General features: G+C 46.7%; 1 protein-coding gene across 1 annotated transcript in view; it reads left to right on the forward strand.

Moving 5' to 3' along the window:
- The window catches only part of Odad2 (outer dynein arm docking complex subunit 2), a 154,447-nt gene extending 137,477 nt beyond the window's left edge, over nt 1-16,970 (forward strand). Inside the window, exon 21 of the mRNA XM_021654551.2 lies at nt 16,728-16,970. Within this exon, the coding sequence (XP_021510226.1) occupies nt 16,728-16,841 (114 nt within the window). The 3' untranslated portion in view covers nt 16,842-16,970. The remainder of the gene's footprint in view (nt 1-16,727) is intronic.
- Nucleotides 16,971-17,941: the final 971 nt, after the last annotated feature.

Here is a 17,941-nt window from a genome sequence, read left to right on the forward strand (position 1 = left end):
TTTGAAGGTCAGGGGTTTGGATTGATGATGCTAATCTGTACAAAGGAAAGGAAGGTTTTTATTTATTTATTTATTTATTTTAGTGCAGCACATCAAAACACCAACGGTTTATCCTGAACTCAATACATGTGGACTGTGTCGTGGCTATCATTTGCTATGTGCTTTGGAGTGGGTAAGCTCAGCCATAGTCCTGGCTAGCCTCATGTGTGTTTGCACTCGCTGCCAGTCACTGCAATGGCCGCCACCTGCCTTTTCACCACTGCCTTCCTGGACCCAGAAAGTCTCCACATCACACAGGGTTCCTCCAGGGTCCATAGTTGGGGCTTCTGATCTACTCTTGAGGTTCAGTGTTGCCTGTGTGTGTATCTCCTTCCTCCTCCCCCCAGCCCTTCCCCGTGGCTTCCGAGGACTTGTTTATCCATTGTGATGTCATTGGTAAGCTCAGTAAGCTAAGAATTCCTTTCTTGTCACTACTGCAGAAACAAATTCAGCACTTGCCGTGAGCAGAATGCCACAAATACTTGCTGACTGAAGCCCTGAAATGTTTTCCTATTTGAGTCCCTAACACATTCTAAATATTATGCAAATATGAAGACACAATGAATAGTATCTGAAGAGGGACAGATACTTACAACATAAGCCACAGACTTAAAAATGTTTATTTGAACTTTTCAACAATAGGAGAAGAGGCTGAGTTTCACCAGTCTTCTTTATTCTCAAGTCTGTATTTTCCTTGCTGCTGGAGAAGTTAAATTTCTGTCCGTTTATCCTCTGGAAAAGTTAGGTGATAAATATGAGTGATCATTGTGATGTCTGATGATTGCCAGGTGCTAATATTTTTAAATTGCTGGTGATTTTTAGGGACACCACAAACTGGCCACAATGTTAGAAGCGTTTGGCAGTTACGGCTGGCAGCAAGTACACAGACTGTAAATTTAGAAAGCGTTGCTCTGGGCTTGAGAGTGTGCCTCAGAGTCACCTTCAAATACATCATGTAGCTGGGATTCCGGTAAACGAAACCACCCTTTGGTATGTATTTTGTGGGATATGAAAAACTTCAAAAGGCATGGCAGAGCTGACGGAAAGCCAATTTGTTGGGCTAAGGTACAGCTCTCCTCCCCACACCCACCTGCCGCTGGCATGCTGGAAAGCCATGCTATGTGACGCTTTGTCCTTAACACCCCTTGACTTTGGGGAAACAATTTGTAAAGCAAGTTCTACCCCTTCCTTTAATGATCAAGAGGGCAGCTTTCTTGGCCTCTGCTTCTGTCACAATAGACAGGTGTGCTGAAACAGAGATGCCAGGCTTGTCTGTGTGAGCTTAGCCTCCACCCTGCCTCAGGGATGAGGGGTGAAGAAGGGCTGCTTTGCAAGCAGACCCTGCCAAAACTGCACTAAGCCTCTGGACCTGCGTGCTAAGCAATAAACCAGAAGGGGGAAAATGGTTCCTAGCCACAGTCTCGGGCATTCTGCTAACTCACGGTGTGTGCCGATCCTGTAATGGCTCCTTTGCTGCCATAGTTCCACGTGAGCACACCAAGACTGCGCGGGTTCTAAGTGAGCTTGGCAAAGCTCTGTATCAAAGCCATTGGAAAAGTCAGGACATCACAGCCACCCTTGTGCCTACCCTTACCGTGGCGCTGCTCCGAGCAGCAATGTTAAATCAGCCTTGAAGCTCCGGAGCAAATACATGGATAAAGAAACCATGGCTATATTTATAACGGAGTGTTACTGAGTTGTTAAGAAAAAAAAGTCATGTAATTTGCAGAAAAATGGATGAAACTTTTACCCCCAAGGGGAGGGTCTCTAACTGGTTTTCAGTTCCTTTTAATAACAGGCCAATGTGTTTTAGAGATAAAGCAACTGCCACATTAAAAATCAGACTGTCACATAGAGGCATTTGTGGGTGTTTTATCCCCTTTTACATGTACACACTGAGACACCTTCAGATTTTCCTAATTTGTTAGGATTTAAATTTATAGCTCCTTATCGGATTCTTATGAATTCTTAAAGCAATGTTATAAACACAAAGCCACCTTTCGTGTCAAACTTCCTTTAAAAGGGTGATTGTTTTGCAATAAACTAAGACTGAATCTTGTTATGTTAAATTCCCAGTTGTAACTCTTTGCCTGCATTGAGCTGAGACATTATCCCCATGAGCTTGGTCTTGATACCTTGTAAGAAAGCAAAGCTCTAACGGGCAGGAGGCGCCTCAACTTGCTGTCCCCACTTGTGGCTGACACACAGAGAGAGACCACCTGCCTCCCACTTTATGAATACTTTTGCCAGGTTCCATTCTCTGCCCCCGAACCCCAGTTTCCCCTCCCGAGACTGGAGACTCTTCTACTGGCTGGTCCTGACGGGTGCATCTTCAGTCTGGTTTGCTCCGTTGGTTTAGGTAATAGGGGTTAGGTGTGCACGCTGCACACGGGCTGTACACGGAGCTAGCCACAGCCCTCCCTCTGCATCTCTGCTCGTTTCCTAACGTGCTATCACTGCTACATCCACCTTGCTCCAGAACCCCCCACATGGAGGAGTAACACTGCCTAAAAGCACATGGCCAACCACAAGCTGGCTTTCGCTTCAAAACTTCAGAGACTGCTCTGTCGATGCTGTCTGCCATCTTCAAACGTCCAAACCCCAGGGACTCTTCCCAAGCTTCTTAACCTCTGCAAGGATGCTGTAATGTTGACCTTGCTTTTCCCATAAATTGCTGTGCCTCCTTGATGCCCCAATTCCATGGCACCTGGGTCCTCTTGCTGCCTCTTGGATGGCACTTTATTTCACAGGGCTCACTTCTTTCCAGCTCGTCTGTTTATTAGCTTTAAAAAAACTAATCGACAAAAAGTAGTTTATTAACTATGTTTATGAGGTACAATATGACCTTTTGACATTTGCATGTGCATGTGTGCATGTATGCATACATGCATATACATTATAGAAACTAATTGAAGAACATTGTACAAACACATTGAAAAAAAAACTAATTGGCTGTGGTGATTTAAGTGCAAATGACCTCCATAAGCTCCTATGTTAGAATGTTTGGTCCCTAGTTGGTGGAACTGTTTGGGAAGGATTTAAAGGAGGTGTGTCACTCTAGGCTTAGTTAGCTCTGTCTCTGTCTCTCTGTCTCTCTGTCTCTGTCTCCTGTCTGTGGATTAGGCTATAAGCCCTCAGCTACTGCTCCAGCACCATGCCTGCCTGCTTCTTGCCACACTCCCCATCCTAATGATCATGGACTAACCCTCTGAAACTGTAAGCAAGTTCTCACTTAAATGCTTTCTTTCATATACTTTGGTCTTGGTGTCTCTTCATAGCCATAGAACAGAAACTAGCCCATTGTCAAATCCATCCTCTCATAGATATTATCTTTTACAGTTAAACTGACTTAACTCTAGGTTACTTAACCACACATATAGTTAAGTCCACTCTCATATTTGAGTAGTCATTAACTACAGTCACTGGGCTTGTATGAACTCTAGTTTTTCCTTCTGTCCAACTAAAACTGTATACATTTTGTCCAACATATTTTTCTGCATCTAATATTCACCCGACCAGTCTCTGACAACCATGACTGTTTCTGCCTCTGTGTGCTGACCTGTTTTATACTCTGCATGTTAGGTGGTGTCTCATGCTTGCCTGTCTGTGCCTTCTTTTTTTTTTTTTTTTTTTTTTTTTTTCATTTAACATGATGTTTTCCAGGTTCTTCTATGCTGACATAATTAACAGGACTTGCTGTCTTAAAGGCTGAATAGGAGTCCACTGTGTATGCCTCTGGCCTTTGCCCGTTCATCCTGTGATAGACACTCAGGCTGGTTCCATGTGTTGGAGAGTCTGGGAGTGCAGATGTTTCTCTGGTTCTGTTAAGTTTGGACATGTACCCGGAAGTGAGATCACTTGAACATTGGCTATTTCTATTTCTAATTTGGGGACACCTTCCTGTTCCTTTCAATAACATCTGTACTGATTTATATTCCCACAAACAGTATACAAGGGTTCTCTTCGCTGCCTCTTTCAGAATAGGCTATTGCCCTGACAGCAGACATTCCGACAGTGGTAACATACGTCGCCGCCATGCTATTTGCGTTTCTCTGGGGACTGGTAACCTTGAACACTGTTTCCTTTCCCTCTTGTGCTTTGTCGCCTTTTGGAAATGTCGACTTCTATTTTGCCTATTTTTATATTGGATTATCTACTATACTTCTGGCTTGACTCCCTCATGCGTTTTCATTATTAACCCCTTATCAGAGGCATTGTTCGGAGGACCGCTCCCCACTCTGTGGCTGTGTTCCATGGATCGCTTCCTCGGCTGTCTACACAGAAGCCTCTGATGTTGATGAAATACCATCTGCCCTATGCTTTGCTTGTCCATGCCTCTGCGTTTATTTAATGAACAACACAGCAAACAAACCAAACCAAAATGAAGTAAAAATGACCGCCCAGACTGATGTCAGCTTCCTTGAGCTTTCTTCCAGTTGTTTTATAGGTTCGGTGCCTACGTCCGCCTTAATGCATCTCACTGACTTTTGTAAATAGTGCCACCGGATGGGTTGGTTGCCATTCTTCTTCATGTAGCCATCCAGCTGTCACTGCACTGTGTGCTGACGTGAAAGGTTCATGTCTCTATTCCTGGAAACTTTGTCGAAATTAAACTGGTCAGAACTAAGCAGCTTTATTCTAGGACCTTCTGTTACGTGCCATTTCCCTGCTTGGTTTGTGGCATTTTAGTAACAAGGCAAAGCACAACAAAACACGCTCACCAGTGTGCTCTCTGTGAGGTTTCTCATACTGGCTTCCTGGGTTCAGGGTTGGCATCCATCTTAAGTGTTTGACTGTGGGAATTGTGTGTTTGTTTGGGGGTCAGGTACTATGATGCCTCTAATTTTGTTCGTCTTGGCTCAAGATTGCTTTAGCAATTTGGGTTATTTGTGGTGGTGGCGGCACCATGTGAATTTTAGGATTGGCTTCTGTTTGTAGTTATGTGGGGAAATGTTTCTGGGTGTTGGGGAGGGAGTCAACTGGCTCTGTAGAGATGGCTGGGGCAACTGTGGACACTTTAGCAACGTTAACTCTTCAATCTGTCTACAGGGATGGCAGCTCAGGTGTCTGTGTCATCTCCACTCTTTCACTGATGTCTGACAGTTTTGATTGTAAAACCCCTTTTCCTCCATGGTTAAATTTATAATAATAATGTTTGGGGCTTTGTTTTGTGTTTTGCTTTGTTTTGTAGCCCTTACAAGTGGGTTGTTTGTTGATATCTTTTATCACAGTTGATTGTTAATGTTACCCCTTCTAGGACATTGATTTACTATCCTGCAACTTTCCTGGGTTTATTGAGTAGCTTTAGTCTTTGGGTTTTCTGTGTAAGATTTGAAACTCCACTCCCCATTTGCCCTAGTTCCCACTGTGAAAACAACAAACAAATCAGAACAAAACCATCCTTACGAGGCTGCTGTGTGTATCTTGGTCAGGGTGACTATTGCTGTGGTGAAACACCGTGACGAAAAGCCAGCTGAGGAGAAAAGAGCTTGTTTGGTTTCCGCTCCATACAGCAGTGGTCCATCGCTGAAGGAAGTCAGGACAGGAACTCAAACAGGGCAGGAACCTGGAGCCAGGGGCTGATGCAGGGGCCACAGAGAGGTGCTGCTTTCTGGCTCAGTCATCATAGCTTGTTCAGCCTGCTTTCTCATAGAACCCAGAACCTTCAGCCCACTCATAATGGGCTGAGCCCTCCTCCATCAGTCACTAAGAAGATGCCCCACAGGCCAGCTGCAGCTCAGTCTTGTTGAGGCGTTTTCTCAGCTGAGGCTCCCCCCGGCGCTAATGACTCCAGCTTGTGTCAGGCTGACATAAAACCAGCCAAGACAGGGTCCAAAGTCAAGATTTTAAATTGGAGAAATGAAAGGAATATACGTTGCAGCAACCCCAAAGCCAGGCATGCTGGCCCATCATCTGTAATCTTGGCACTCAGAAGGCTAAGTAAGGCAGGAGGATCATGAGTTCAAAGCCAACCCGGACTATATAACAAGACCTCACCTTGAAAGCCAACCCACAGAACAAACAAAAAGAAGCCACTTCCAGGGAGGAGTAGAGATGTAGAATTCTCTGAAAGTCCTGTCACTGTTTCTTTTTTCTTTTTCTTTTCTTTTTTTTTTGCTGGAAAAAAATTCCCCATACAATAGATCATGGTTTTCTCTCCCCCAACTCTTCCCAGATCCTCCCTACCTCCCCACATACCCCAATTTTATACCTTTTCTTTCTCTCTGTCTCTTTAGAAAATAAACAGGCAAACAAACAAGAAAACACCCCAGAATTTAAAAAAAAGAAAGATCTCACACACACACACACACACACACACACACACACAAACTTTTAAAAACACAAAATCAGAGAACATAACATACAAGCAAAAGACCAGTAAGACAAAAATTCCCAACCAAAGCATTGTGAGAGAGAAAGCCTACAAAAACTGAATTTGCTTTGTGTCGTCCAGCTGCTGCTGGGCATGAGTGTGGTTAAGGCATCCAGGGAGCTTGTCATCATTTCTAAGCTCAGAGTTCATTTCAGAATTTTTTTTCTTACTCTGCCTTTGCACTTGGAAAGGAGGAATGCTCCTCTGACGTTCTGAAGTGTTTCCCCTTTTCTCCAGATCTTCCTTGCATGCTATGGCTTGGCCTCATCAACAGGTTCAGGCAAGAGGGTATCATAGCTCAGACTACAACTGTGGAGCTCATGGAAAGAGGTCAGACTTGGGGTACATTTTCAAAGTAGACCCAACCGGTTTTGTTCCTGGCTTCAGTTAAGGCTGCAAGACAAAGAGAGGAGTCAAAGGCTCTCCACAGTCTCCAGTGCAAACCAATGGGGAAATGAATTGGCTTTAATGGGGGTAGGGCAGCCGGGATATCAGAGCTTGGATGGAAGGATCACGAGTTCAGTTTTATACATGTGAAATTTGAGGTGCCATTTTGTTGTTGTTGTTGTTTTTGTATCTCAGCAGAGATGTTAAGTAGTGAACTAAATATCTTAGAGTTCTGTTTAGGACCAGAAACTTAAACTTTGGAGAAGTCGCACTAAGTCTAGCTTATATTATGTTGTTTTCATAGACACGCATACATTCTATCGTATGCATATTTCAATATTCTCAGAAAACCACACAGACTTCAGTCTCATGAGTTCATAGTCTCATAGTCAGACTCATAGCGCACAATGAAGGCACTATGCCTGTAGTGGCATCAGCACGGCACGTTCAAGTGTGGAAACCTGTGAGTGGTTCTACGTAAAGGCAGAAAAGTAAACTCCTCAATCTAGTCAGACTTCCTTTTGACATTGTACAAATGTCAGATCCGAGGAAACCAACACAGAAAACTGAAGCAAAGCCAAAACGTGGACCAACATGGGAAGGCTGACCTGAAGAGCTGCACAGGAAAGAGGCTCAAACAGGACTCAGAACCATCCTGAGTGAAGCTCAGATTGCAGGGGGCCACCGTCTGGCAGAGTTCAGTCCCCATGGGGGAGGTGGGAGCAGAACCGTGCACAGCAGAGATGCCTCAGAGCATGAGCTGATGGTGCTTGGTGCCCTTGCAAGGGCTGACGGTGGTGGCTATGGCAAGAACTTAGCAAAGCCAGAGCCCACCCAGCTCCATCGAGCTGATTCCTAACCCAACCCCAAGCAGCAACTGACTACAGACAAGAAGACAGTAGCGGTTGGCAGCAGTGAGTGCGTACTGTGGGCAGAGATTATGATGCCACATGCCTGTGGGAGAGGAAGGGCACCTTCCAGGAAGACCTATCTCCAGGCAGCATTCTCGGGTCAGCTAGGGAGTGCGAACCGCATTTCAACTGCCATCAAGTGACATCCACCTGGAGGACGCAACTCTGAGGAACTCCAGAACCCCAGATGGCTGGAGCAAACAGAAAGCTGAAAAAGCCCAAGGATCACGAAAGCAAGGGCTTGACCTCTGGTGGGGAAGTGTTGGATGTGGCAGAGACCAAAGTGGATGGAAATAAGCAGGCAGAGCATACCAGAGGCAAGGGCGAGTTGAACTGCTAGCATCCTTAGTGTGATAGGAAAGCCATTGTCTCTCCGGAGGAAGCCAGGTAAGACCCAGCTTTTAAAAACAATTGGGAGACAAACATTTTAAATCAATGAAAAGCTGAAAATAAAATTTGAGAAACAACATAACTAGATTAAAATTCCTAATTTGGAAAAATACAATAGATGCCTGGCAAAGAATTTTACTCATTCTTCTGTTGTTCTGTCTTAGGGTTTTGAGACAGGGTTTTACCGTATAGACAAGGCCTTGAATTTACAATGAGTTCAGCCTATTGCATGCTAGGGTCAAGTGCTACCAAACTCTGTGAATGTTAGTCTTTCTGTTCGATATCGTCAAACTCCAGGGAACAGTGACGACAGCATTGCCAGCCAGCGCTGGTGCTGCAGTACTCAGTACTCCCTGTCGTATTTAATCCCCTTATCCACCCTGTTAGGAAAGTACCTGACAAATTCTGATCTTACGGTAGTGAGTCTTGGAGAAGGTACAGTTAGAAGGTAAGGCTGGGCTTCAAACTGAGAGGTCACAGCCAAAGTGTCAACCCAAGCATGCACAACATGGTCCATGGGGCTGTCCCTCCCCCAGGGGGATAAGCCACTGCAATTTAATCTGCAGAACACAGTTCCAAACAATTTTATCCAATCATTCCTTTACATTTTTAGCCAAGGGAATATACACATATACACCTGACACTTGACACGATGAAAACTTGGGGAGAAATGTGAATGTATTCTGATTGACAACATGGATGGGGCACAAAGAGGTTTGCCAAACCCCTCCCTCTACTGTGCAGTGTGGAGTGGGGTCCCTGTCTCCTCACCCAACCCATCAAACCATTCCCCACCACGGTGCTCCTACAAACCATTCCCCACCCACAGTTCTCCTACAAACCATTCCCCACCCACAGTGCTCCTACAAACCATTCCCCTCCCACAGTGCTCCTACAAACTGTTCCCACACACACACAGTGCTCCTACAAACCGTTCCCCACCCACACAGTGCTCCTACAAACCATTCCCCCCACACAGTGCTCCTACAAACCATTTCCCCCCATAGTGCTCCTACAAACCGTTTCCCCCCACAGTGCTCCTACAAACCGTTTCCCCCCACAGTGCTCCTACAAACTGTTCCCACACACACACAGTGCTCCTACAAACCGTTCCCCACCCACAGTGCTCCTACAAACCATTCCCCCCACACAGTGCTCCTACAAACCATTTCCCCCCATAGTGCTCCTACAAACCGTTTCCCCCCCCCACAGTGCTCCTACAAACTGTTCCCCACCCACAGTGCTCCTACAAACCCTTCCCCACCCACAGTGTTCCTATAAGCCCTTGTCTCTCTTACATGTCCCATTCACCATGGAGCAAACATAGTCAAATGTGAGAGAAACCTGGAGGGGAAGGGCACCAGTTCCATAAAGACAGCATCAGTACCTCGGCTCACATAAATGTGGTTCTTAGTCTACTTTCCATTACTGTAATAAAACATCACAGACAGAGTAATTCATAAATAATTTTGAAGGCTGGACAACTCCATACTGAAAGACAGAGCATAGCGAAGCCCTCCTTGCTGGTGAGGGCTCCCCACCGTCTTACCTCAGGTCATTGCTCTTCTCAGAAAGCCACAGTCCCATTGGATTAGGGCCCAACCCTATGGCCTCATTTAACCTTGATCATCCCCTGACTCTAAATTGCCAGAGATGAAATGTCCACACTCTTAACATCTCACCGTAGGGATTACTGTTCAACGTGAGCTTTGGTGCAGGCATTCAATCCCTGGTGCCAACATGCTCTTCCGTCAGCTACAGAGCAAGCCCCGCAAGCTGCCCTGGCCAAACAGAAGTGACATTTTTGTCCCAGGCTGCAACAGCAGAATGTATCCTGAAGGCCCTGGCTTGGGTCCAATATGGTATGAAATGAATTAGCAAGGTTCAGGGCCTGGCTGTGGAGAAGCCTGGGCAGGAACGGTAGCCCAGCCCAGCCCAGAGGAACAGTGGCGAAGCGCTTTGCAGGCAGAGGTGGTCATTACAGTGTGGTGCCCTCAACAGGAAAATGGCCAAAGGCTTCTCCATTCAAACCAGCTCTGGAAACTTGGGATCCTGCTGGGGGGGAAAAAAAAACAAAAACAAGTTGGGTACATACTCAGGTACTCTGGATCTCCTCTGGCTGTAACTAAAACCCCTGTGTTTCCAGACCCTGCTCACCCGATGTGGAGTCAGTCCACGAGGAAACGTGCTATCACTCAAATGGGTCCATATTTTTGGTACAACTGAATGGCAGCAGAAAGCCACGAACTGTTAAATCTGAGAGCAAAATTGGATACAGGCACTCGTTGGTTCCCAGTCTGCCCAAGTCTCACCTTCTGAGAGACGTGAGCCACAGGGCACAGCTGTGTGCTCAGGGTACACAGATCAAAGCCCTTTCCAGCGGAGGAAAGACCCGCGGCCCTCGAGGCCGAGCCACAAGCCACCCATTGAGCCCTCCCGTGTCCTTGCTCAGCCCAAGCTGTAAAGCATCATGTGTTTGAATGATGTTTTAAAGTGCTCTGTGCAATTAAATTTTAAAGCAAAGAGGCCGTTTTTCCTTCGGTCCGTATATGAAACTCCCCATAAACATAAAGTCCTTGGGTGTGTTTGGGGGAGGGGATGATTAAAAAGAGAAAAGCTTTTGAAAGGAGCAAACACTTCAAAAAGTGAAACCCGGGGTGATTTTCCCTCCTCATATTATTAAAAAATGCCTTTATAGTTGGGGAAAAAAAAGTCAATAGATCAAAAATACATAGAGTGAAAAGAGCTATCTGGACTCTGTGTTCACTCATGCGCAATCTGCATCCGCTCTCCTAGGGAACCCCCTGCTTTCTGAGCGTAGTTATCACAGAAGACTGTATCCGCCTTCTCCCGGGCTCCGCACTAGTGACAGGATTACATGCAGCGCTCCCTTAACGGCTGGCTGCCTCGCCAAATCCAGGATTTGGGCCAAAGCTGCTGCCTGGTGAATATTTATCCTAGTTTTAAAGCATTCCTCCAAGGGAGTTTGTTTGTGAAGCTCTTAGAAAAATGAAGACATATTCCAGCGTCTGGTTCCAAACCAAGACACATACCTGGTGCAGGGTTCAGGTGGTGGCTTGGGGTAGGGGCAGGCTCCTGCTCACTCTGGAAGACAGTCTGGGCACAGTCTCTCACAGCAACAAGTAACATTCACTGACAGTAAAATACTGCGAGGTTACGGAAAACCGTGGCTTCAGACTGCGCAGCTAAACCAAAAGGGTCCTGGGAGGAGGGCCTCTTAGCTATCAAATGGGGCACCCCCTGGTGGCCCGGTGTTAGGGTGCAGCGTGCTCTCTCAAACACCAAGCTGTTTATTTTCCGGGTGCGCGGAAAATTCCGAACTTGCAGCTTTATATTCTTGTTTGAGAATGTTTCTAGCTAGAAAAAAGAAAGGACCTTGCAGGCTGCTTTGATTGGTGGGGAAGTAGTCGCAGTACCTGGAAGAGAGCAACTCGGTAGCTAATAAAACCATTTACACTATGCAAACATTAGGTCACCTACAGGGCCGCCGCCAGAGACATGCAAGGCAAATTTAAGAAAACGACTACAGCCTATCTCTTCTCATCTCTGTTTTTAGAGTGTGTGTGTGTGCGTGTGTGTATGCGTGTGTCTTCTATCCCTGTCCACAGAGCCCCTCACTCGAGTGGATCTTGCCACAGGGGTGTGAGCCAGGCCGACTGGCTAGTCAGCCCCCAGGATCCATCTGCCCCTACCTCCCCAGGCCTAGGATTACATGTTCAACCTTCCAAAACCATAAACAGAGGACTCAGGACCAGAGGACTGAGCTCAGGTTTTTTGCAAGACAACACTTTACTGACCAAACTATCTCCCAGCCTGGATTAGACTTTGAAAACAGTGTCTCACGGGGCTCTGTTGGTCTGTCTTTAGCAAAAATGTCAATAAGCATTCTACGAGGGCTACAGAGCTAAGCCTCATGTTTAATGGAGGAGCTTAGGCTATGTGGATCCCCTAATGGGAGGCCATCATCTGGTGCATTGTCGGGAACGGGGAAGTTCATTCAGCGTCCCACGAAGGTGCCAGCCTGGATGAGACACCTAGCATAAAGCATGTGAATGGGCAAGAGATTCTCCTCTTCCAAACTTTTACCTGGATGACCCCTAAAAGAGCCAGCACTCAGCCAGTTGTCGCTCACAGCTCACTGGTTTCTTCGGTGTGGAATTGTGTAACACGAGTCCAGGGTTTGGAAATAAACACAGCCGACTCTTGGCGAGCCTGAAAGGGGACCACAGAACAACCTGGTCTGAGAGAGGAGAAACGAAATGTGTGCTTCGTTCCGACAGGCATCAGATCAAGGGTTTCCTTTCCAAGGGAGCCTGGCAAGGAGGCAACGGCAGGTGCCCAGAGAAGCCTGGGTCATGGAACTCGAGAGCAGGGGCCTGGAGCAAGTGCTGACAAGATCCAGTTTGACCTCACCTCCTTTTTCCTTCCTCCCTAATCTACCAGGGCTAACCTCCAGCAAAACAACCAGTCCTGGAAACTGGGGAAATTATCACCAAAAGAATACCATTTCTGGGACTGTAGCTCTGTGCTTGGCACGAGGGGTGCTTTGCAAATAGTTATCTTCAGAATGCCTGCTGGGCCAGTCCTCACTGGAAGTACAGTCTGCAAAGAAGCTAGGTAACTGAGAAACAATGGAAAGCCTCCTTTTTCCTCTTCCCTTCTTCCCTCCCTCCCTTCCTTTATGGGTCCTGGGGATCAAGCCCAGACTCTCAGGCTTGGTGGCAAAGGCCTTGGCCCTCTGAACCATATCACGGAGCCAGAAAAGCATGTTTAAATGAAGACGGAAAAGAGCCACTGGAAAGGAAAAGGGTGGAGAGCATCTGAGAGTAAGACTTCCTAGAGAGAGGGACCCGGATGGAGAAATGTGATGAAGGCCTTGGAGAGGTGGGCAGGGCACATGCCGGGCTGACAGGAGGCCACAAGGCTGCTGCCGCACTGCTGCTGTGGCTCCCATTACAGCTGTTCCCCTATGGCAGCTTCTGTGACTTTCAGAGCTCAGCTAGGTTACTGCTGAGGCCCTGCTGGGAGGCCGCAGAGGAGACTGAAGAATGAAAACCTGAACTGGACTCTGAGGAGCATGGGAAAGGAACCCGAGTAGAGAAAGAGACACCTTTAGCTTGCAAGGCAGTAGGGGAACCCATGGCAGCTGGATTTACAGGAGACTTACTCGCCTCATTGTTTGCACACAGCCTCCTGCCAAGCTCAGGCACCGGTGATCACCCAAGAGTCAGAGGTGGCTCTGTGACCACCCTGGCTGTGACGAGTGGATGCCACCGAAGAAGCTTTAAGAAATGTAAAAGGACGACTACAGAGATGGACTGTGGATACAAGCCAATGTACCAGGACCCCTCAAGAAAAACATTAAAAATCCAAACGGCTGTAACCACGGATTTTCCTCCCCCATCCATTTCTCGAAATAAAGACTCTGAGACTTTGTTATTTATGAATAAATGCCTACGTCGTCAGCTTTGGCTTGTTCCCCAATTAGTTTTTAACTTAAAATATCCACAATTTGCTCAACCATATTTGTAGCAGCTTTATTCGTAATAGCCAGAATCTGGAAACAACCCAGATGTCCCTCAATGGAGGAATGGATACAGAAATTGTGGTACATTTACACAATGGAATACTACTCAGCAATTAAAAACAAGGAAATCATGAAATTTGCATGCAAATGGTGGGAACTAGAAAAGAGCATCCTGAATGAGGTAACCCAGAACCAGAAAGACACACATGGTATATGCTCAATTATAAGTGGATATTAGACATATAATATAGGATAATCATACTAAAATCTGTACACCTAAAGAAGCTAAGCAAGAAGGAGGACCCTGGGTAAGATGATCAATCCTCATTCAGAATGGAAAACAGGATAGGCATCGGAAGAGGGAGAAAACAGGGGACAGGACAGGAGCCTACCGCAGAGGGCCTCTGAAAGACTCTGCCCAGCAGGATAGCAGATGTTGAGACATAGCCAAACTTTGGGAAGAGTGCAGGGAATCTTATGAAAGAAGGGGGAGATAGAAAGACCTGGAGAGGACAGGAGCTCTACAAGGAGGGCAACAGAACCAAAAATTCTGGGCACAGGGGTCATTTCTAAGACTGTTACTCCAACCAAGGACCATGCATGGAGATAACCTAGAACCCCTGCACAAATGTAGCCCATGGCAGCTCAGTGTCCAAGTGGGTTCCTTAGCAACGGGAACAGGGGCTGTCTCTGACATCAACTCAGTGGCTGGCTCTTTGATCACCTCCCGCTGAGGGAGGAACAGCCTTACCAAGCCACAGAGGAAGAGGATGCAGCCAGTCCTGATGAGACCTGATAGGTTAGGGTCAGATGGAAGGGGAGGAGGGCCTCCCCTATCAGTGGACTTGGAAAGGGGCATGGGAGGAGAGGAGGGAGGGAGGGTGGGATTGGGAGGGGATGACAGGGAGGGCTACAGCTAGGATAAAAAATTGAATAAATTGCAATTCATAAAAAAATAATTGAAAAAATACCCATTTATTCTATAATATGAGTGCCTCTTGGCTGAGTTTACCTTTCCTTGATTTCATATGTACATCTCCTTCAGAGTCCACAGGCAAAATCTTCTGCCTCTCTCTCTTTCCCAGAGTTCATTATCTCTCTGCTGGAACTCCCACCTCCTCTGTCTTGCCTCAGCTAACAGACGATTAGCTTTTTTATTGACAGGTGAGTCGTCCGTGCAGACACAGAGATTCCTTCTACATATGATAAAAGCAGACACGTTATGTGTCACAGGGGAGGGGGCTGCAGCCAGAGAGTTTGGGTCAGAGAGCTGAGAGCGCTGAAAAGTGAAGACCACGGTGTGGTCCTGGGGTGGAGGGCTAAGTGACGTAAAGGTCAAGGGACAGGGAAGGCAGGTGACCGTCAGTAGCCCAATCTGGTCACGACGTCCTCATATGCAACCTGTGAATGGTTTACATGTCTTTAATTCTCACTTAAGACATCAGTCCACTTGGGCTGGTGTTTATGGGTGATGGGATGAGATTACCATTTTTATTTGCTGTTTGGGTAGCCAGTCTTTCTTGCACCATTTGATTGTATATTTCTTCCCTAAATGGTCACTAGATTAATTCCTTCTTCACTGCACTTATTCCTCGCTCGCTACCTGTCAACTCTGAGGTGAGCCGGGCCTCCCAGCATCTTCTCCCTATGGTCCATAATCTGTACGCTGCTGTTAAGCTCTCTAAAATACACACGTGGCCATGTCGCTCTGGTAACTGAGATGAGTAAATCATTTCTGCTGTGAGAATACAATCCACATCCACACGTGTGGCCTGTGCCTCCATCGCACAATGCTTCCCTTCCCGGCACTCTTTGCCGATAGCATCATCTTCATGTCTTGGCATTATCCAAATTTGTGTGCAGTACTTGTGCGTAGAAAGTCTAGAATCCAATTAACTTCTAAAATATCTTAATGAGTCATATTTGTTAATTTTCAAAAGCTGTAGTTCATTGATTTGGCATTTACTTGGCATCCGATCTGTGCATGCACTGTGGATGGCATCATAAATTTCCATGAGTGTTCACGATCCAGCCGACAGAAAACAGGAACCCAATACCTGTTTAAAGGGAACCAGCCTAAGTGCTGTAGACATCTGAACCAACTGCCAAAGCCCAAGTGGGAGAAAGGGCCCTTGGCTTGATGAAAATCAGTTGTGGCTTTGCGGGATAGCTGTTTGTTGGGATATACCGGTGAATAAACCTCTACACAAGGTGAGTGAGCATTACAGAGCCATGGAAGGGGGTGCGTTAAGGCAAGAGGTGGCAGCAGTTGAGGCAAGGAGTGTGGGGAAACGGGACCTTGTGGTCTGTGGTAGAGGAGAAGTGAATGGCTGGAGAGCCAGAGGCCAGAGTGCACAAAACCCTTCCCTGGCATTGGGGGGTACAGTCTGCTAAGGCGCTGGGGGGATGAGGAACCCACTCTCAGGTGGACCAAACGCTAAAGTCAAGGTGCTAAATGTAAGGTGTGCTACCTCTTACATGTGGGGTGGGGTCAGTGTGGGGTCAATGTGCTGCTGCTCTGTCCTTGAGAAGGTAGAAAAGCTAAAGGGCCGTCAGAGGAACTTCCGAAGCAGGCTGATAGCAAGGAAACAGCAAGGACATGGGAGGAACTGCTGCACGGGGGTGAGCCTCCGAGTCACCTGAGTGGCTTTCCTCCACACGCATGTCTGTGTGGGTGTGCACGTGTGGGGTGAGAGGTCATCTCCGTGGTGGCTACAGAGGGCACAGGGGTATGCCTGCTGTCCCGCTTCATGATCCTCAGCCTAGTCCCGCGGCTCAGGTTTCCCATGGGCCCTGAAACTCGCCATTTCTATACTACCCGGCTTGCAAGCGCCCACCTCTGTGTGCTGTCCACCGAGGGTAGCTCAGGCCCAGGAGGCCGGGCCGGGCTTTCCATGGGTGTTGGGGATCCCAACATGGTTACACAGTAAGCTTTCGTATCCACAAAGCTGTCTCCTCTTAAAAAATCCATGCTGCTCTTAAAAAATCCATGCTGCCTTGAACTATTTCCGTGGCCTAGTTTGATGCATTTGGATTAATGATTTCATTCCTTTCTTTCCTCTTCCTGGGGATGTGACAGCTTCTACTGGACATGGTAGGGTCCCCAGACCAGGATCTTCAGGAAGCTGCTGCCGGCTGCATATCCAACATCCGAAGACTGGCTCTTGCTACAGAAAAGGCTAGATATACTTGAAATCTGAATGCACCCGAGCCACCAGCTTCTGTGACAAAGGATGTATCACTCCCTTTTTCCCGGGAGCCAGAGTTGAAAATCATTTATCAACCAGTTCTTCAAACAGTCTAGACAAAAAAAAAAAAAAAGTGTATTAAAACACAAACACCTTTTGATGAAAATTATAAGAACCATCTCATTCAATTTAATGAAAAGTAAGTATGTAATGAAATGTAAATCTCAATAAATTCGTGATAATTTTTCAAAAATTCGGAGGTCTGTGTGTGCGATCTCTATTTTTAGTTCAAGCACACTTTCGCATCTGCAGCTGATGCAGAATGTCGCTGTCTCAGCGCGCAGTTCCAGGTTCACCCATGAAGGTCTAGAGAGCCCCCTCTCTGTTAAACCGATCTGGCTGTCCCGGCTCGGTCTGCCTGCAAACCACAGGAGAGTTCTGAGGAGATGCGCTGATCTCACAAACGGTTATGAAAGAGGATTCGGTGCGGAGCAGCTGCTCTCAGCGGGAGCATTCCGAGGTCACCCCAACCTTCTCCCATACCATCAGACACCCGAGACAAGAGCTTACAACTCTCCCCACATGGCGGCACACGGATCGCAAGGACAGGCAGTCCTTTCACTTTGGGACGGACCGAGTGTAAACAGCGAAACCTTTCATTTCCCTCCCGGGGAGTCAGCAACACTTTTATTGAAATTAATTTATGCTGATGTAAGGATAGTGTTATTTCATATAAAATTACTCTGGATTTCTGAACTTATTTCCCAGCACACGAAGTACTTTTTAAAAAGTGGCTAGAGAGGATTAATCGCATTTAATCGGGTTAACAAACATTAGAACCCACTTTAAAAACTCGCATATGTAACCTCGGTGTGCTGAAATGTTTGGGAACTAAGTGTCTCAACCATCTCACAGTCGCCAGAAAAACAGTTTTGTATGCATCAGCTCGGAGAGCCAAGGGTCTCCCTGAGAGAATGAGCTAGTGAGCAGGCAAGGCCATTTTACTGAAAAAATATTAGGTACTGTATATGTCATCCTTTGAAGGAAACCATAAACTTAATTGAATTCAATGTAAATAATTTGTACAAAATGAAAAGCCTGTGCG

The sequence above is a fragment of the Meriones unguiculatus genome, chromosome 3 (assembly GCF_030254825.1).
Source record: "Meriones unguiculatus strain TT.TT164.6M chromosome 3, Bangor_MerUng_6.1, whole genome shotgun sequence".
In the NCBI taxonomy this organism is placed as follows: Eukaryota; Metazoa; Chordata; class Mammalia; order Rodentia; family Muridae; genus Meriones; species Meriones unguiculatus.